The sequence below is a fragment of the Pistacia vera genome, unplaced genomic scaffold (assembly GCF_008641045.1).
Source record: "Pistacia vera cultivar Batoury unplaced genomic scaffold, PisVer_v2 Contig155, whole genome shotgun sequence".
NCBI lineage: Eukaryota > Viridiplantae > Streptophyta > Magnoliopsida > Sapindales > Anacardiaceae > Pistacia > Pistacia vera.
In genome coordinates this window covers 1,135,263-1,156,778 of record NW_022195630.1, presented here as the reverse complement: position 1 = coordinate 1,156,778, position 21,516 = coordinate 1,135,263, and the positions used below count along the sequence as shown (strand labels likewise).

Genomic DNA, 21,516 nt, shown 5'->3' with positions numbered 1-21,516 from the left:
CTAGGGTCCACAAACAAATCTGCATAATTTGCTAATAAGGCTTGAAGGCATGGGTCCCCTTGTATTGATGGTGGTGAGGGAATACCTCCTATGGCATGGAGTTGGACAACCAGACCTTCCTTGCACTTTCGAATCTCCTTTTCCATGTCTGAACCTATAATACATTTGTTAGGAGAAGATAAACTTTTCAAACGTATTGTGTGACCATTGGATGTAAATTCCATGGTGAGCTTGGAGAAATCCCACACGATAGGACCCAAAGTTTCCAACCACTAAGCACCCCAAACAACATCATATCCTTGCATTGGAAGCATATAAAAATCAAGCAGTGATAGGATTACCTTGCAAGATTATTAAGACCCCTGTACACTTTCCTTGCCTTGCAAGTTTTTTGCTATTAGCTACCTATACATCCAAATGACCAGTAGACTCTGTGGGAACCCCAATCTTTTTGCTAATTCCTCTATTAGAAAATTGTGTGTGCTGCCACTGTCAAGTAACACAACCATGGGTAACTTATCAATAGTTCCTTGTACCTTCATAGTTTTGGGTGTAAAAGTACCCGAAATAGCATGTAGACTAATTGTTGGAGAGTCATATTCTTGGTCTTCAATGGTGTCTTCGTCCTTGCTTCATCATTTGGCTGGTCTTCATCTGGGTAGCAAGCTTCAAAGACAAACAAATGCTTGCAGTCATGACGAGGACTGTATTTGTCATTGTAATGGAAAGATAACTCTTGCTTGCATCGTTCCTCAATTTCTGCGGGTGAAAATTTTCGGGTGATGGGTGTTGGGGTAGAGGATCCGGGTAGGGTGGACTGGACATTCCTTCGGAACTTCGTCTATGGCACACACTTGCTATTGAATTTCGCTTCATAAAGTCGTGCCAACCCAATTGCAGCAATTAGAGAAGCAGGACACAAAGCCTGCACCTCCACTGGAATCATCTTTTTCAGCCCATTTATAAAACACCAAACTTCTTGTGATGGAGAAAGATGTCCTACCCGATTCAAGAGCCTCTTAAATTGGTAATCCTGAATAGACCCCATTTGTCGTAACTTGATCAAATCCCCATAGAAGTCTTCGAACTCGGTTGGCCCAAACCTCATATGAAGGTCATTCTTCAAATTATTATAGGTTAAGAGGTTGCCCTCCTCTTTTAAGAGCTGGTACCACAGCTAGTAGAGAGGGCAACTTGGTCTTTAAGGCTGATCTGTTGGAACTCGAAAAATTGCTCAACCCTGCATATCCAATATGTTGGATCCTCATTACCTTTGTACTTTGGGAATTCAAGATTGGTAATTTTGGGTACAATAGATTTGCTAGAACAATGAGCTCTAATTTTCGTGGGGTGACCAGTTGAGTTGTCTCCTTGCTTGATCAAACGATGACTTACCAAACAACAAACTTGGCTTTCATGGCTGCGAAAAATTCTTGCATCTCTTGGCGAGCTCTTTCTTGTGAGGAAGAGAGATGACCCACCTCTGTCTCTAGTCGGTTGACTCTATCTTCAGTCATACTTGGCTCTAATACCATTCTGTTAGAAGTGAGCTCAAGTAGAACAGTTTTAGATTGAATCCTTGAGCGGAATCTGGTGTTATAATATATTTTGTTGGTTGTTCTAGGATAAGAATAAGAATTGAACAAGGCTTCTTCGAGGGAAACCCAACCTCCAAAAGATAACACAAAAGACGCGTTTGGTTCAGGGAATGTTGTATTACTGGAAAGTTAGATTATCTTGAAAATTACTAAGAATCTTTAGAAAAATGTGTTTGGTTAGTTTAAATAAATTGGTGGGTATGTTATATTAATATGTTTTGTTGGGAGGAATAAATTGGTGGGTATGTTATTTAAGTTACTAAATTGCCCTCTTTTTAAATATTAATATAATATTATTTTTATTATTAATTTGAATAATTTCTTTTAACCCATAACATTTCAGATTTAGCTAAAATACCCCAGCTTATATAAAACTTTAATTTATAACAAAATAACCCCCACCACCCCAAGCCACCGCCAACCACCACTGGAAAGTCGTTGGAGTTGCTAAAAATGGTCAAGAGTCGCTGGGAGGCTTTGATATGGTCATTTCTAGCCATATTGATGGCCGAAAACGATCATATCAGAGTAGATCTGGTAGAAAATGGCCAAAATAACGGCCAAACATCAATATGGCTAGAAACAGCCATATTGGAGCCTCCCAGTGATTCTCGATCATTTTTAGCGACTCTAGCGACTTCCTGGAGGTGGTTGGCCTGTTGTCGATGGTGGTGTCTAGGTGGTGGTGGTAGTTTGCAATTTGTTTTAAATATAAGGGCATCATTGTCCAAAAAGTTAGTTAAACAAAGGTAAAATTGTAATAGTGGATTAATGTAAATTGATTTTAAAAACAAGGGCATTATTGTCCAAAATTTTTATTTATAAAGGATAGAATTGTAACAAAAATAAGATTACCTTGGTAACTTTACAATACCTAAGAAAGTAGAAGGTAATCAGATTACCTCCAATATTAATATAAGATGACATAATCTTTATAATCTTATATTACCTCCAACCAAACACCCCTAAAGTGTTTTACACATAAGATGATTTCATCTTTTTATTTCAATTGCTTAAATAGACCTTACAATAACATTCTACTCTTAAAACCAATTTGTGGTCCTTTGAGACAATTGCCCAACCTCTATTGAGACTAGGAGTTTGAATAGGAAACAACTCTAGAAATTGGAAACTACTTCCTGATGACCAAGACTCTTGACAATGATCCACATGGATCAGTTATTAGAGTAAAACAGTAAAAAAATACTTTGCTGAAAAGGAAAATAGAGGAGATGTTTAGACACGGAACAATAAAATAGTTATTTTCTAATCATAATCATAGTTAATACACACACAAAACCTCTCTATAGTGATAATCTATATAAGAATAACCTCTATGTAGTCATAAAAAAATTTGGTCCTAACTTGAGCCAGTTACAAATAAGAATAAATTTCACATTGTAATAAGTTATGATTTTTCTAGGTTTTGTCTTAAGGAACTTGCCTCTACATAGTAATAATTGTATGTATATTGCAAAAAAAAATATGTTATGTTACATTAAAAGTTTAAGATGAAATAAAATATTTATTTAAAGTTGTTTGAGACAATAATTTATACTTTAAAGTTGTTATCATATCTTTTATCATGCGGGTACGTAATAAGCCGCCAACATGGACACCTTCTTGTTAAAGCCAAAATATTTCTAGCTCTCAAGCATGTTTAGAGCTTTTTGACATAAAATTTTTGGTATTTCCGTATTATCATCCTCATGATTATCTTCTTCCTCTTCTTATGTAATTTAAGTAATGATTTCTTCTTCACTTAAAACATACACGACTTGTTACTTATTTGGATGATTGAGAAAGACATTAATATCCATTTGATTAGAGTAGTGAAGTTATCGAATCTGATCACTAAATTTTACAGTGACTCTTTAATATCCATTTCCTACTATCCTTATAGTACTAAAACAATGAATTAAAATCCTAATGCTATTAAAACATGAATTATAAAATAAGAAATCAAAATAATAATTCTTATAACTACATCTCTATTAAATTATAACCTTCTTATAGTAATAAATTTAATTGATCCCACCATTTATGACTATAGAGAGGTTATATATATATATAACACCACTTAACAGTATATAAGTCTAAGAAAAAAACAAAATCTCTATTTTCTTTATTTTATATTGCTTAATATAAAAATCAAGCTTTTAAAACCCGACCCGGAGAGTAACCCGATCAGGTCACTGGGTTGGCCGGTCAAACCGGTTAAACCATCGGGTTGAACTGTGATGTTATCATGCTGATGTCAGTGTGATGACGTCATTCTGACATAAACATGACGTATAAAAAATAATAAAATAATAAAAAAGCGGTTCCACTGTTGGGTCAAACTAGTTGGACCGGCGGTTCGTAACAAAAAATCCAGTCTAACCGCGGTTTAAATTAGGTCATTTGAAAATTTTAATTTTTTAGTCGAGCCGGTTTGGCTCAATCATCGGTTGCTGGTTTAACTGGTTGAACCGGTCGAGCCGGGCCAGGTTTTAAAACCATGATAAAAATGTTAGATTCGAGGTGGTTTTTTTTTTAAAATGATTTTCTAAGACATTAAAAATTCATTTGAATAAAATAAAATAAAATAATTGAGAGGGGGAGAAACTGAACAGTAAAAAAGAATATAATTATTACAAATTTAACGAATTTTTAAAATAGTAAAAGATACTTGATTAAAGAATATCAAATCAATTTCGTAGAAGATAGAGGTCAGGAGTATTGGCAGATAATTACCGGGATTTTGTGAGGCTTTGATTTTTAAATATTGGATTCAAATTAAGGATTTATTTAATTAGTGTGATAATAATTAAAATCAAGTATAAAAATACAGAAAGGATTGGAGAAAGTGACACGTGGTGAGGGAATGAAATTCCCTTGGATGCTGCTGCAACGATTCCAGCAATTCAGGATTTTCTTCTCTTTCCTTTCGTTCCTTGTATGATTTGTTATTTTCATCTTTGTATTTTTCCCCTTCATTAATTTGTCTTTTTCTTATTTGTTGATTAATTTTATTCCCACCAAAAAAATAAAAACAGAAGTACATTATTAATCCACACCTACTTGAATTAAATTAGGTGGAATGCAAATCTACCTCGATTTTCTTCAACCATTACCTCTATTATCGAAAACATACAAATATTTCATATAACATTTTAATTATTTATTTAAATAATTATATTTATACCTTATCTCACAAATCTCTAATATAATACATTAATACGAAATATACAGGAACTATATACAACATTAATATCCTGAGTTGAAATTTTGAGGACTGTGAATGCTTTGAATAAAGTTCATTCATGCATTGTCCCACTCAAGAACGAGAACCATCAAAATAATAAATAAATTCCTTATTGTAATTAATTTTCATGTTGGTGTACACAATTACATTCTGCTTTCTCTGTTATTTATTGAATTTACTATGCAAGATTTCTGAGCTATCAAACTTCAAAAACATCCACTAGTTACCATTAAATTTGATGGAATATTACGATGTAACAAAAAGAAATCAAGAATATTATATACTTATCAAAACAGAAATTTTAATATTAATTTACATCACACTTAATTGTTTGTTTGAANAACTATATACAACATTAATATCCTGAGTTGAAATTTTGAGGACTGTGAATGCTTTGAATAAAGTTCATTCATGCATTGTCCCACTCAAGAACGAGAACCATCAAAATAATAAATAAATTCCTTATTGTAATTAATTTTCATGTTGGTGTACACAATTACATTCTGCTTTCAAGGTTATTTATTGAATTTACTATGCAAGATTTCTGAGCTATCAAACTTCAAAAACATCCACAAGTTACCATTAAATTTGATGGAATATTACGATGTAACAAAAAGAAATCAAGAATATTATATACTTATCAAAACAGAAATTTTAATATTAATTTACATCACACTTAATTGTTTGTTTGAATAATTGGTTTTTTAATTCATTAATTTTCAATACATAGTTACAATCCTTATATAGGTAGAACATAATCCATTAAAATTTTTAATTATGTCAGTATATTTTGAATTATGTCAATTACAGAATATACTAACATAATTAGGAGATCACATAATATTAAGAGTATCCTAATACTGATAAAAGTAGGAGATTACAAAACATTATAAAAAATCTCAACATTAATTTAACAACACCTTCTAAATAATGATACCGACTCATAAATAATGTTTCATTGATGACATATGGAGTTTTCTTATTTTTATTAAGGTTAAAAAAATATTGAAATTTTGATTATATTAATTCATTTTGTAAGATCAACTTAATGTAGAAACATTTTTTTATTTTGTAAAAATTTATACTACATTTTAGAAATTTAAAGAATTTGCAATAAATTTTAAAAAAAATTAATAGAGCCATATCTGATAAAATGTCACTGCAAAAAATATATTTTCTTCCTTCATTAATTTAATAGTTGGGAATTGAAAAAAAAAAAACAAAAAACAAAAAACAAAACAGAGGTCATTTTGCACTTCTTTCTCCTTCTCTTTCTCATCCGAAAAGACTATAAAAAGGCGCTTAAAAGCCAGTAGCTTTTACTTGTCTTTGTGTCTCCTTCCTCCTATTAAAATCCCATTAATATAACTCTTCAGCTCCCCCTCCTCTTCACTCTAAACCCCCCTCTCTCTCTCCCTCTCTCTCTCAACCTCGCCGGAAAAATCATATCTTTCCGGTGATTCTTATCGTTTTGTTACTTGTTTAGCTCTTTTTGCAAATGGGTTGATTCTTGCTCGACCTATCTCTATATATTGTTCTTTACTTCACTGAATCATCTTCCTCTGGCTTCCAGGACTTGTTTTTTCAGCGAGAAAGCCAGAGAAAATTAGTCTGAATTCTTTCAACATCATAAAGACTTTGTTTTTGTTTCATTTTCTGCAAAACTCAACTCATTTTTTCATCTTGGTATCTTGTAAAACCCCGAAACCCACCAGAAAAAAAGAAAAAAGAAAAAAAAGCAACAATGATCAGTGTGACAGATCTCTACCATGTGCTCACAGCCGTTGTGCCGCTCTATGTGGCCATGATCTTAGCTTATGGCTCGGTCAAATGGTGGAAAATCTTTAGCCCCGATCAGTGTTCGGGCATCAACCGATTTGTTGCTCTCTTTGCCGTACCTTTATTGTCTTTCCACTTCATCTCCACCAACAACCCGTACGCCATGAACTTAAGATTCATAGCCGCTGATACTCTTCAAAAAATTATAGTCTTGGTGGTCTTGGCCATTTGGTCAAGAACTAGCTCAAGAGGTTCTCTTGAATGGTCTATAACTCTGTTCTCACTCTCTACTTTGCCCAACACTCTTGTTATGGGCATCCCTTTGTTGAAAGGAATGTATGGAAACGACTCAGGGAGCTTAATGGTTCAAATAGTTGTGCTTCAGTGTATAATATGGTATACATTGATGCTCTTTCTGTTTGAATACAGAGGAGCTAGGCTCTTAATTGCTGAACAATTTCCTGACACTGCTGGCTCTATTATCTCCTTTAGAGTTGATTCTGATATCATTTCTTTGGATGGTAAAGAGCCATTGCAAACTGAGGCCGAAGTTGGTGATGATGGCAAGCTTCACGTGACAGTGAGGAAGTCAACAAGTTCAAGATCAGAAATTTTCTCAAGAAGATCACACGGTCCAAACTCCGGTGTTTCTTTAACCCCAAGACCATCAAACTTAACCAATGCAGAGATTTACTCTCTCCAGTCTTCAAGGAACCCAACCCCAAGAGGCTCTAGTTTCAACCATACCGATTTCTATTCCATGGTTAATGGAAAAAATATGAGCAATGTGAGCCCAAGACAATCAAACTTTGGGAACTTGGGTTTTGATGAAGAAAATGGAGTGGGTGTCTACAGTAATGTGAATAGAGCCAGTGGAGGTGCTTATCCAGCTCCCACAACAGCCGGAATATTCTCTCCTGTGGCTGGGCCAGGTGCAAAGAGGAAGGCAAATGGTGGTGAAAATGGCAAGGATTTACATATGTTTGTTTGGAGCTCAAGTGCATCTCCCGTATCAGAAGGTGGGATTCATGTGTTCAGAGGTGGAGCTGAATATGGGAATGAGCTTGGTGGGATTCCTCACCAGAAAGGTATAAACACTAATCGTTCAAAGTATTAGTTACTAGGTATTGATTATTATTATTATTATTATTATTATTATTATTATTATTATTATTATTATTATTATTATTATTTGGTTTTGGTTGTTTCTTGTATGTTGTGATTGTGTTATAAATTATTTTTCATGTGTAGCAAATTTTTGGAATGTTGTGTCTATTGGGATAACTGTATTTGTCTTGTTGAGTTTTGGTTTAGGATTGGATGACTTATTTTACTTTATTTTCTTTCGTGGGTGAAGTGGGGTTTGTTGAATTTCGTTTGCTGTTTCTCTACTATTGGGGTAACTGTATTTGTCTTTTAATTTTGCATGTTCTCCCTGGTATTGGCTTGATTTGATACTTTCCAAAACAGAGTACTCTGTTTGTTTCGTTTAATATGTTATCACTTTTATAAGTTAGCTTTTTAAGTTTAAGTGATAGCTTTTGTTTTTAAGTTTTCTTAGTATTAAAAGAACTCTTTATCATTCTTGTTTTCTTGTGGCGCTTATGACAATTTCCATCTGTTTTTGTGATGGTATTTAGATTATGATGAGTTCGGTAGAGATGATTTCAGCTTCGGAAACAAGCCGGTTAAGAATGGAGTTGACCATGAAGGGCCGGTGCTTTCAAAACTTGGTTCGAGCTCTACAGCCGAGCTTCACCCAAAAGCCGGTGCTCATGGTGAACCCAAGCCAACTGCTATGCCACCTGCTAGTGTTATGACCAGACTCATTCTGATTATGGTGTGGCGAAAACTCATTAGGAATCCTAACACTTACTCCAGCCTCATTGGTCTCACCTGGTCTCTTGTCTCATTCAAGTATGCAAAAACTAAATCATCATTTCAGTTTAAAATAGTCCTGCTTGAGGGCCAAAATTTTAAATGAATTCTCTGGTTTTGCAGGTGGCATGTAGAGATGCCTGCGATAATTGCTCAGTCAATAGCTATTCTGTCTGATGCTGGTCTTGGAATGGCCATGTTTAGTCTTGGTATGTTGGTTACAAACTTTATTCAAGATTTTGTTCTTATGTCAATGCAATATCTTACCTTTAGAAAATGTTATTTTGTTGGTTGAAACTTATCATTCATAATCTTTTGTGTATTGTAGGTTTGTTTATGGCATTACAGCCAAGGATTATTGCCTGTGGGAACTCAATTGCTGCCTTTGCGATGGCTGTCAGATTCCTCACTGGTCCTGCTGTCATGGCTGCCGCCTCCATTGCTGTTGGCCTACGTGGCGTTTTATTGCATATTGCCATTGTGCAGGTAAAGAAAACAAATTACAAACTACAAATCACTAAACCATGTATGATATAATATTGTTTTGAGCTGATCCTGTGTATTGAATTTTCAGGCGGCCCTTCCACAAGGCATAGTGCCCTTTGTTTTTGCTAAGGAATACAATGTTCATCCTGACATACTGAGCACAGGGTTTGTACCAAAACTTTGCTGTATTCACTTACATATTTTAGCTCTGTTGAATCACCTTTATTCATCAAAAGTTGCATGCCCATGTCCCATTTCATGAAGACAATGCCTGCATGTGTGGATTGCTAGTGGAGATATTCTTCAACTTTATTCCTGGTCATTATGAATGTCTGTGGTAGTGTTGTTCATGCTTGCTTTTAACATATGCACATTCACTCAACTCATTAAGTTCAATAAGATTAGATTAAGAGCTTGTTGCAGCTCATTTTACATGTACAAGCATGCATATGTATCAATGATGGATCATCATAATTGTAGGGAACTCTACTTTTTTATTATAATTTGTGTTAATTTTTTTTATTTTTTTTAATATCGTTGCAGGGTCATATTTGGAATGCTAATAGCTCTTCCTATCACTCTTGTTTACTACATCTTGCTTGGACTCTGAAGCTGATAATCAAAGAGTAGTTTAAGTAGTAGTCTCACCCATTTGAATTGGGTTTTTTTTTTTTTGTTTTTTTTTGGGACTTCTCTAACAGAAGAAAGAAATATAGAATTGTCATAACTTGGGGAGAAGAAGAAGAGAAGAAACTGAACGAAGGAATAGCAAGTTTCATTTCCTTGAAGCACAAAAGAGAGACAAAACTAAGTGTGAAACATAAAAAAGTTGGGGGCCTGGAAATTTTTGTTATCTTTATTTTGTCTCCAAGCCTTGGTAGTTAAGTTTAGCTCTTGTTCTCATTTCATTAAGAAGAAAATATGAAGTTTGTTTACCTTTCCTCTAAATTCCTCTCTTAAAAACTTTCTAAGGTCAAAAGAGATAAAAATAAACCCAAAACTGGAATCTCTATGCAAAAAAGTCAGAATCAAAAGTGCTTATGTCCATAAAAACAAGAACATGGAAACCAATCAAACAGGCCTTGGGTTTCAGCCTTTAGCCAAAAGGTTCCATAGTATCTATCACCAGCTGTAATTCACACTTGGAAAAATAAAAAAGCAGAGGTCAGAGATGATAGGTTAGCAGGATTTGGTTTGTTGAGTGTTGGCAACCTTTAGAGCTACAAGCCACCTATTGTCGGATTCTTGTTCTCCTACATGTGATAAAGGCTGTGCTTGCTTTTACCCATTTTCAAACTTGGCTCCTTCTCTCTGTTACTGTTCCTCTTTATTTCTCTGCAACGGCTCAGTTTTTTGAAACCACAGGGTTTTCTTTGAACATTATTCGTTTAATAAGAAAAAATTGAACTCAGAAATTGAGAAGTAGTAAATATAATAAATGCATTAAATACAAGTATCCTATATGAGGGAGTTGGTACCAAAAAAGTTGAGTCCAAGATTGTGTAACTTGATTCATAAGTGTTCTCATGGTATAATAATTGAAGTTTGATGAAATCTCATAGGATAATGACACTACTAACTAATTGACATAGGAATGAATGTAAAAACAAGTAACAAAAAAGCAGAAATTTTGTATGGTGAATTGAGTCTTTTTTGAGGAAACACATTATGTCTCCAATTCCAATGCTCTCTTCATTATGGCAATGCGTAAATGACCAACAACTAACGATTATTCTCAAGATTTTGGTAATTAGTGATAATCTTCACTAATCCATACCTATCTATATTTACTAATAAAATTTTGGAGAATTTTTATCATATTAAAGATTTAATCAATTAATAAAAATTATAATAATGATGATTAATTGTTGAAAATACATCATGCCTGCCACTGCCAAGCTCCCATAATAATTAAAGGTATCCCCAAAGTGGGCTATGAATAGACATGGAAGCTCACCTATAAACAAAATATTAATTATTTAAATCAAATCAAACCCATTGAGAATTGGAATCATCTCAACAATTTTCTTTTCTTTTTTATTTTTAAAAAAATAAAATAAAAAGAATAATAGTTAAAATCAAATCAAAGCCCATTGAGGAGATGGAGAAACACATCATTTCAATCCATGAAAAAGCCGCATTTTAAGAAGGCGGCACGCCTAATATCTGGATTTTCGTAATTGATTAATGAAAAAGAGAGGAGACAACAAAGCCAAACACGACCTGCAAAAAATGTTAGTTTTATAATTATGACAGAAATCAGAATACTAAAATGCGCTTTTGCGTGGAAGCGTCACCAATCTCTATCGAAAGCAGACAACTTGTGTCTGTTCTTGCTTATTTATATTACCGACTCCTTTCACCTTTTTTTTTCCCTCAACTCACTATCAAAAAACTTGCTTTTTTCGTTTTACCTTCTATTTTTATTTTGTATCCTCTAAATTCTCAATATTTCCTCATCAGTTAAAGGCCATAACCCACAAAGTTCATTATTTTGATGCATCTCAAATTCTTTTTCTTCTTTTTATATATATATATAATCACAAATTTTCTTCTCCTTATTATGAGTTTATAAACTTTATATCTAAACTCATAAAACAACTCTTTAACTCACTATAAGCTTGGAAAACAAAGAGAAAATGTGTAGGAATGAGATATCCAATAACAAGAAGAATAAAAAGAATTGAATAAATGAACACCGAACATTTGACAATCTTAGATGTCTTAATACCAATGATAACTCATTATTTTGATGAATTCTTTCTTCCCTCAAAAGAAGATTATGTAAGAACTTATTCATGATCAAACTTATCAGATTCCTTTAGAAAAAATACAATTTTTTTTTTTTATAAGAATTCGCGTATAAACCAAAACCAGGGGAAATCTCACAAAATTTAAAGGGGTTATAGAGAGTTTCAAAATAGTTAAGGGAATCTTAAAAGGGTGTTTATGATAAATTAAATAAATGTTTGATGTAATGTAAGTGGTTCCACTTTGCTTCTGTATTGTAAATTCACACTTTAGAACAAACTAATTATAAATCATTAAAAGTTATTTCCCAAAAAAAAAAATATTATTATTATCTTGATGTGACCTTAGTGAGCAAAATGATGAAACCAACTTTTTATTTTTTTATTTATTTTTAAATAAAAGGATAGTACAAATTAAGAATGTGCAGCACATGTTCCAGTTGGTCACAGGATTATACTATCTCGAAGTGTTATTTAGTTTGATTTTTTTTTTTCTTCCAATTTTCAATTCTTTATTTAATTTGATTAATAAAGTAGAAGGTTACTTGGGATGTCAATTAGATTATCCCAATTTTAATTATTTTTTAATATCTTATGTTTTAGTGTTGATTAATTGTAGTTAATTAGTTGTAAAGTTGCATGAAACTATTGAGAGTAGTTTGATAAAGATGTAATTATTTGATTCATGCTACTTAATTCATATATATATATATATATATATGAATATATATAATCATTAAAATGATATTCATAAATCTCGAAGATCGGAATATCATAATAGTTCTCATAATTATTTGATTAAAGTCTTTTTCAATTCTTTTAGAATTATCTTTCACTAAAATTTTCATATTGTACCTATGTTGTATGGTAGTTTCATTAATAATATATTTTTATAAAAAAAAAAATTATATCATCAATTTTAAGATTAGTGATTCTATACCTAACTATATACCATATCTTTATATAAATTTTCCATTACTTTAAGAATAGCTATAATTAAAGATAAAGATAATTATAATTGAATTATCTCGGAAGATAACTATATACATATACAGTTGAATTTATCTAAGAGGACTGAAATAATATTTTATAACTTAGATCCAAAGATATATATGTATAATCTTGATAAAATTTTTGATTATATATATAAAACTCTTTTTCCTTTAGTTATTATAAACAACTCTCCTTAATCATGTCTCTTAGTGACACTATAAGATCAAAATAAACAACTTTTTTATCTTGTAAATGAAGTGATGTTCATGATATTAAACATATAAGAAAAAATCAACATAATAATTTTATTTGGTCCATCTTTCATTCTTTATAAAAACATGATGACTCACAATGTCCAATAGAAATTAATATATAAGTGAAGTGGGTGAAGCTGAAATTGAATTGCAAAGTGGAACTTATTATATAATTCAATTAAATAATTCTATATATTTTTGGGTGCTTTCACTTCAAACCAAAAGGAAAATGATGTCAACTATTGGGAACAACAGGTACCAAAATTCCTGCATCCTTTTTAATAATTTTTATTATTTGCTCAACTTAATGTCAAAAGATGACCTAACTTTATGAAAATTATAATACCCTTAATAAACTATGATGCCTAACTTCTTACTTGCTTTCTCTTTCAATAAAAATAATGACTGGAAGACCCTTTCTGCCCTTGATTCATGAAAAGCACCATGCATATAGCTTTCAAATATCATGGAATAATCTTAAATAGCATTAGCATGTATTTAACAACAATTCAGTTCAATTAAATCCTATTTATTGGCCATAATTCTCTTACAAAAGCTTACTAGTTGTTGAGGCCCATAAAGAAGTAAATTTATTGACCCTGTAAATTCTCTGGAGTTGTATTCTAATTACTTGTCATGCCAATATTCCCACCTAATCTGCAATAACATTTCGAAAATTAAATTTCAACTTGAAAAGGTGCTTCATTGTAGTTGCCAACCCTATTAGATTCTTTGTACAACTCAAACATTACACAATTTCACTGCTGGTAAGTGGTAAGAAGTAAAACCGAAATGTCCTGTCTTGAAATTCTGGATGCAACAAAAGATACCAATTTTTATATAAGAAAGCCGAAAATAAATGGTTCATTACCAGAAAGGGGTTCTTTTCTCACTTGCTTTCCACAACGTGTTTATCTAAAAATGCCTTGGCTAGATTACTGAAGCTCACACTAACAGTTTCAGCTGCAGCATACCTCCTAATGACATCAACCACTTCTGGCTTCAAAATTTCTTCCTTGTTAGACATGTCACATAGATAATAAAGAGCCCCAAGAGCATGGTTCACCTAACAATCATATCGAAGTAATTAGATGCATACATATAGATTTAAAAAATTATGTATCTTGGACACATCAGCTCAAAATAACATGTGAAAGATGATCACAAAATGACCAAATTATTTACTGGCAAAATTTATCAGCTTTGATATCATAGGAATTTCTAACCAAAATGACAGAACGGGGAATTGGAAATTGTTCCAAAGATATATTACTTGTTATTTAACAAAAAGCAGGACAAGAACACCAAATGGTGGAACATATTACATGAAACAGAAATGGAAATGCATTTCTTAATTGGCTTCTAATTGAAAGGCACTTTTCTGATTAAAGATTACAAATGCACTTGGTAAACATGAATGAAAATAGTAGAAAAAATTATATACAGAGTGCTTTGGCAGAAATATAATTCAATTTGCATTACATCCGAATGAGGTCCCAGGTTCAATTTGAGAACAAAAATAATTATAGAGCAATGATGTGATACACTCAAACATCACATAACTTCCACTTACAGTGTTTCTAACTGGACTTGATAGACATTGAATAACAAGAGGGATACCACCACACTGGATGATAACAGCAGAGTTTGCTGGATCTACAACAAATAGAAAGGGGAAGGATAAATTGTAATCAGTTGATAACTAAGAAGAATAGTTTGAAGAATATTTGCAGCTTAGAAGAAAAAAGTATTCATGGTTGCTAGAGAGACTACCAAAAAGTGCCAATAGCTAGGCTTACCAACACAAGCATTGCAAATGCCACCAATCCCAAATTCTACAAGCTTCTCATTTGGTTCTGTTATGCAGTCCAGGAAGAGTTCCAAAATATTAAGCTGTTTAAAAATCACCAGTAGAAGGAGCTCAGTGGAAAAAGAAAACAAAAAAAGATATTTATTTCATATTTGTGGCTAAACTGTTCTAGTATGAAAGTAAGGGTTTTGACCTGGCGTAAGAATGAATAGTTGTATGGATCATACGCAAAGTTGGCTAAATTTGCAACAATCTTCTCTTTCGTTGCTGTGAAAGGGAGAAAGCCAATCAATTTCTTAACAATAATTTCCAGATATCAGTATTTTTAATGCAGACTATAACTCAAGGATTTTCATTTGCGTAGGACTTATGTTATTGTTAAGGTTTAGAAATATTTTACTTATTCAAGGAGGATTATTCATGTTTGTGTTAGACAGGGTTTTCTAATTAGAACAGGAAATTGGTTTCTTATGGAAATATACGGTTCATCTTGAATAAAAAAACCCAAGTCTTCATAATCGCTCATCTCTCCTCATTACTCTCTCTGATTTCTGATATTTTCTTTCCTAATCTCATTCTTAGTCTCTCATTGTACTACATCAATTGAAATCCATAAGTTCTTACCTAAGTCATTTATCCTAGGGAAAGAATCAGTCCTTAGTATAATATTATAAGCATGGAAGATAACAAACCCTGATATTTGTCAAAACTATTGACAAAACATATAGAATTCAATTCTAAAACACACATATCATAAGTAATGATGAGACGCTGTCTGATGTTATGTTCACTTTAACTTCCAATAAGGTGCATGATATTGTCTTTCTTTAACTTGTTTCAACAATAATATGTTTAAGAGACAGTAAAAAAACAAGTTACAAGTACCAGAGACCTGCCTTCCAGACAATATGTGCTCATGATATCACACACACATAAATAGAAGAAGATGACCCTTTTCTAACATGCATATGATAACATGATATCATAGAACTCAATCCAGAATTGTGTCAAACCTAAATTCTAGAGATTCACCTCTTGAGTAGGATAAGTGATGGATTTCCACATGGTTTCAGAAATTATTTTAACTTTACTTATATAGCCATGATAGAAAAAAAAAAGTACATAAACGTTTTTTCAACTTAGTCTAGCAAGTCAAATTGATCTTTAGGCCTTAGCTAGATACTGAACAGAAGAATACAAGAAGGGTTGATTGTCCATAAAGCAATGGTTAAAAAGCTAAGCTAGGAAGGGTGGCTCAATGTTTACAACCATGTATTCCATTCAAAGATCCACAAACAACTAGTTTCAGAAATCACAATGGATAGCTCTCCACTTACTCATGACAGGTTCCCCTCAAAAAAAAAAAAAAAAAATCTTCATAATGGGAGACGTGCTCTCATTTCTAATCCTCAAATCAAGAACTTAGAATGTTCTTTATATCTCAAAAACTTAGGATGTTGTTAAAGAAAGTTATAAAGTGGTATGAGCAATTGTAATATGTCAAAGTTCAAATAATCAATAAAGAATTTGCAGTGATTTTTAGAGTTTCAACCTAGCAGTGCAAAAAATAAAAGTCACGGATTTTATTTCAACAAAAGGATTTTTCGTGGAAGAACCTTAATTATATAGATTATTTTATACCAAAAAAAATGGCAACTAAGAGAATGAGCAGTCACAAGCTACGGAAATGATTTAATAAATATTATCCCAAGAAAATTCCAATCAATGCACAAATGATGGCAAAGCAATAGTATTCATTTGAATGACCAAAATAAGAAGCCTAAATTTTAGAATTCAGCCCTAAACAATGTTACCTAACTATATACCATATCTTTATATAAATTTTCCATTACTTTAAGAATAGCTATAATTAAAGATAAAGATAATTATAATTGAATTATCTCGGATAGATAACTACATACATATACAGTTGAATTTATCTAAGAGGACTGAAATAATATTTTACAACTTAGATCCAAAGATATATATGTATAATCTTGATAAAAGTTTTGATTATATATATAAAACTCTTTTTCCTTTAGTTATTATAAACAACTCTCCTTAATCATGTCTCTTAGTGACACTATAAGATCAAAATAAACAACTTTTTTATCTTGTAAATGAAGTGATGTTCATGATATTAAACATATAAGAAAAAATCAACATAATAATTTTATTTGGTCCATCTTTCATTCTTTATAAAAACATGATGACTCACAATGTCCAATAGAAATTAATATATAAGTGAAGTGGGTGAAGCTGAAATTGAATTGCAAAGTGGAACTTATTATATAATTCAATTAAATAATTCTATATATTTTTGGGTGCTTTCACTTCAAACCAAAAGGAAAATGATGTCAACTATTGGGAACAACAGGTACCAAAATTCCTGCATCCTTTTTAATAATTTTTATTATTTGCTCAACTTAATGTCAAAAGATGACCTAACTTTATGAAAATTATAATACCCTTAATAAACTATGATGCCTAACTTCTTACTTGCTTTCTCTTTCAATAAAAATAATGACTGGAAGACCCTTTCTGCCCTTGATTCATGAAAAGCACCATGCATATAGCTTTCAAATATCATGGAATAATCTTAAATAGCATTAGCATGTATTTAACAACAATTTAGTTCAATTAAATCCTATTTATTGGCCATAATTCTCTTACAAAAGCTTACTAGTTGTTGAGGCCCATAAAGAAGTAAATTTATTGACCCTGTAAATTCTCTGGAGTTGTATTCTAATTACTTGTCATGCCAATATTCCCACCTAATCTGCAATAACATTTCGAAAATTAAATTTCAACTTGAAAAGGTGCTTCATTGTAGTTGCCAACCCTATTAGATTCTTTGTACAACTCAAACATTACACAATTTCACTGCTGGTAAGAAGTAAAACCAAAATGTCCTGTCTTGAAATTCTGGATGCAGCAAAAGATACCAATTTTTATATAAGAAAGCCGAAAATAAATGGTTCATTACCAGAAAGGGGTTTTTTTCTCACTTGCTTTCCACAACGTGTTTATCTAAAAATGCCTTGGCTAGATTACTGAAGCTCACACTAACAGTTTCAGCTGCAGCATACCTCCTAATGACATCAACCACTTCTGGCTTCAAAATTTCTTCCTTGTTAGACATGTCACATAGATAATAAAGAGCCCCAAGAGCATGGTTCACCTAACAATCATATCGAAGTAATTAGATGCATACATATAGATTTAAAAAATTATGTATCTTGGACACATCAGCTCAAAATAACATGTGAAAGATGATCACAAAATGACCAAATTATTTACTGGCAAAATTTATCAGCTTTGATATCATAGGAATTTCTAACCAAAATGACAGAACGGGGAATTGGAAATTGTTCCAAAGATATATTACTTGTTATTTAACAAAAAGCAGGACAAGAACACCAAATGGTGGAACATATTACATGAAACAGAAATGGAAATGCATTTCTTAATTGGCTTCTAATTGAAAGGCACTTTTCTGATTAAAGATTACAAATGCACTTGGTAAACATGAATGAAAATAGTAGAAAAAATTATATACAGAGTGCTTTGGCAGAAATATAATTCAATTTGCATTACATCCGAATGAGGTCCCAGGTTCAATTTGAGAACAAAAATAATTATAGAGCAATGATGTGATACACTCAAACATCACATAACTTCCACTTACAGTGTTTCTAACTGGACTTGATAGACATTGAATAACAAGAGGGATACCACCACACTGGATGATAACAGCAGAGTTTGCTGGATCTGCAACAAATAGAAAGGGGAAGGATAAATTGTAATCAGTTGATAACTAAGAAGAATAGTTTGAAGAATATTTGCAGCTTAGAAGAAAAAAGTATTCATGGTTGCTAGAGAGACTACCAAAAAGTGCCAATAGCTAGGCTTACCAACACAAGCATTGCAAATGCCACCAATCCCAAATTCTACAAGCTTCTCATTTGGTTCTGTTATGCAGTCCAGGAAGAGTTCCAAAATATTAAGCTGTTTAAAAATCACCAGTAGAAGGAGCTCAGTGGAAAAAGAAAACAAAAAAAGATATTTATTTCATATTTGTGGCTAAACTGTTCTAGTATGAAAGTAAGGGTTTTGACCTGGCGTAAGAATGAATAGTTGTATGGATCATACGCAAAGTTGGCTAAATTTGCAACAATCTTCTCTTTCGTTGCTGTGAAAGGGAGAAAGCCAATCAATTTCTTAACAATAATTTCCAGATATCAGTATTTTTAATGCAGACTATAACTCAAGGATTTTCATTTGCGTAGGACTTATGTTATTGTTAAGGTTTAGAAATATTTTACTTATTCAAGGAGGATTATTCATGTTTGTGTTAGACAGGGTTTTCTAATTAGAACAGGAAATTGGTTTCTTATGGAAATATACGGTTCATCTTGAATAAAAAAACCCAAGTCTTCATAATCGCTCATCTCTCCTCATTACTCTCTCTGATTTCTGATATTTTCTTTCCTAATCTCATTCTTAGTCTCTCATTGTACTACATCAATTGAAATCCATAAGTTCTTACCTAAGTCATTTATCCTAGGGAAAGAATCAGTCCTTAGTATAATATCATAAGCATGGAAGATAACAAACCCTGATATTTGTCAAAACTATTGACAAAACATATTGAATTCAATTCTAAAACACACATATCATAAGTAATGATGAGACGCTGTCTGATGTTATGTTCACTTTAACTTCCAATAAGGTGCATGATATTGTCTTTCTTTAACTTGTTTCAACAATAATATGTTTAAGAGACAGTAAAAAAACAAGTTACAAGTACCAGAGACCTGCCTTCCAGACAATATGTGCTCATGATATCACACACACATAAATAGAAGAAGATGACCCTTTTCTAACATGCATATGATAACATGATATCATAGAACTCAATCCAGAATTGTGTCAAACCTAAATTCTAGAGATTCACCTCTTGAGTAGGATAAGTGATGGATTTCCACATGGTTTCAGAAATTATTTTAACTTTACTTATATAGCCATGATAGAAAAAAAAAAGTACATAAACGTTTTTTCAACTTAGTCTAGCAAGTCAAATTGATCTTTAGGCCTTAGCTAGATACTGAACAGAAGAATACAAGAAGGGTTGATTGTCCATAAAGCAATGGTTAAAAAGCTAAGCTAGGAAGGGTGGCTCAATGTTTACAAGCATGTATTCCATTCAAAGATCCACAAACAACTAGTTTCAGAAATCACAATGGATAGCTCTGCACTTACTCATGACAGGTTCCCCTCAAAAAAAAAAAAAAAAAATCTTCATAATGGGAGACGTGCTCTCATTTCTAATCCTCAAATCAAGAACTTAGAATGTTCTTTATAACTCAAAAACTTAGGATGTTGTTAAAGAAAGTTATAAAGTGGTATGAGCAATTGTAATATGTCAAAGTTCAAATAATCAATAAAGAATTTGCAGTGATTTTTAGAGTTTCAACCTAGCAGTGCAAAAAATAAAAGTTACGGATTTTATTTCAACAAAAGGATTTTTCGTGGAAGAACCTTAATTATATAGATTATTTTATACCAAAAAAATGGCAACTCAGAGAATGAGCAGTCACAAGCTACGGAAATGATTTAATAAATATTATCCCAAGAAAATTCCAATCAATGCACAAATGATGGCAAAGCAATAGTATTCATTTGAATGACCAAAATAAGAAGCCTAAATTTTAGAATTCAGCCCTAAACAATGTGATTATAATTTCACAATGCTTAAGCAACAATAGAAATAAGAAGTCATGCCAAAAGCACTTCCTGAAAAATTTAGACTACTTGGCATAGTTTTGTAGTAGCTTGAAGAAGATCGTTTCAGCAATCCATGAATTGACAACAAGAAAAGAAAGCACTCTTCAATATGAGAGTGGAAAAGAAACCGAAAACAACACTAACCCATTAGGCACAAACAATTTTCTCATAAAATCTTTAAACACAATAGGTAAAAAAAAAAACCTTCATCCGTTGCGTTCTGGAACTGGCTCACCAATTCCTACAAAATAATTAGAAAACGGATCTTACTAAAAGATATCAAAACACTCAACAGAAGTGGTAAAGGCAATTTAAGTAAATCACCTGAAGATATTGCAGCCTCGGAGTCCCATACTGTCCCGTTCGCTCTTCTTGCCTTTGATTATTAGTGAACATAAGTTGGTAAATTAATTGAAATTTCCCTTCTTCTCAGTTATATGAAACCCCGAGGTTTGGTCAAATATAGTAAACCCCCGGTGGTATAGGTAGTGACACAAAAACCCCTGACGTTAACATTTTCTCGTTAGTTTTAACCGGATGTAGTCAAATGACCTAGATACCCTCACTCTCCATGCCCATCAACCCAAACCCTGCATCCTCCTCATTCCTCTTCTTCCCCAGTGGCCCCAGCCACCTTCAGCCCCTACAAAAATTCAGCAGCTACGCTTCAAAATCTGAACTAACAAAGAAAAAAACCAATCCAAATCAATGCCAAATACTCAAAAAATAATTATACACATCCAAACAGAAAAAGAAAAAAGAAAAAGCTTCTCTTTGCCAGATTTAAAGAAAAAATACATTGGAAACTAAAATAAAAATTGGGAAGAGCAGTATGGTGGCGGTAGGTTATGAGACGTGGGGGGCGACGGAGTGGGAAGGGGATGGGCTGGTTGGCTGGGCTTTAATGCTCAACAAAGGGTTGTGGGGAGCAACG

At 32.5% G+C, this 21,516-nt stretch overlaps 3 protein-coding genes across 3 annotated transcripts; 1 reads left to right on the top strand and 2 right to left on the bottom strand.

Annotated features, from left to right (window-relative positions):
• Positions 1 to 6,562: 6,562 nt before the first annotated feature.
• Positions 6,563 to 10,233, top strand: LOC116124762 (probable auxin efflux carrier component 1b). Its single transcript, XM_031410501.1, has 6 exons — positions 6,563 to 7,712; positions 8,265 to 8,541; positions 8,626 to 8,711; positions 8,831 to 8,988; positions 9,077 to 9,153; positions 9,532 to 10,233. The coding sequence occupies exons 1-6, from the start codon at positions 6,590 to 6,592 to the stop codon at positions 9,596 to 9,598; spliced, it is 1,788 nt and encodes a 595-aa protein (XP_031266361.1). The 5' UTR covers positions 6,563 to 6,589; the 3' UTR covers positions 9,599 to 10,233.
• Positions 10,234 to 13,853: 3,620 nt separating this feature from the next.
• LOC116124713 (armadillo repeat-containing protein 7-like) lies at positions 13,854 to 15,111 on the bottom strand (the record flags this gene model as incomplete). The annotated part of the gene is made up of 4 exons (XM_031410450.1): positions 13,854 to 14,051; positions 14,559 to 14,641; positions 14,785 to 14,878; positions 14,989 to 15,111. Coding segments are annotated over 4 exons (477 nt in total), but the record flags the coding sequence as incomplete, so codon positions are not given.
• Positions 15,112 to 17,448: 2,337 nt separating this feature from the next.
• On the bottom strand, positions 17,449 to 21,218 carry LOC116124746 (armadillo repeat-containing protein 7-like). The gene is made up of 6 exons (XM_031410480.1): positions 20,907 to 21,218; positions 20,787 to 20,823; positions 18,914 to 18,987; positions 18,710 to 18,803; positions 18,484 to 18,566; positions 17,449 to 17,976 (listed from the first exon to the last, which is right to left on the bottom strand). Exons 1-6 carry the CDS (start codon positions 20,976 to 20,978, stop codon positions 17,800 to 17,802), a joined length of 537 nt encoding a protein of 178 aa, XP_031266340.1. The 5' UTR covers positions 20,979 to 21,218; the 3' UTR covers positions 17,449 to 17,799.
• Positions 21,219 to 21,516: the final 298 nt, after the last annotated feature.

Bases quoted from the DNA above. Each gene is read 5' to 3' on its own strand.
- LOC116124762 (XM_031410501.1), top strand. From the start codon at position 6,590: ATGATCAGTGTGACAGATCTCTACCATGTGCTCACAGCCGTTGTGCCG. The intron at 8,712-8,830 runs GTATGTTGGTTA...TGTGTATTGTAG, and splicing joins AATGGCCATGTTTAGTCTTG to GTTTGTTTATGGCATTACAG. The intron at 8,989-9,076 runs GTAAAGAAAACA...TTGAATTTTCAG, and splicing joins TGCATATTGCCATTGTGCAG to GCGGCCCTTCCACAAGGCAT.
- LOC116124746 (XM_031410480.1), bottom strand. From the start codon at position 20,978: ATGTTCACTAATAATCAAAGGCAAGAAGAGCGAACGGGACAGTATGGG. The intron at 20,824-20,906 runs GTGATTTACTTA...ATTATTTTGTAG, and splicing joins CGAGGCTGCAATATCTTCAG to GAATTGGTGAGCCAGTTCCA. The intron at 18,804-18,913 runs GTCAAAACCCTT...ATTTTTAAACAG, and splicing joins ACTATTCATTCTTACGCCAG to CTTAATATTTTGGAACTCTT.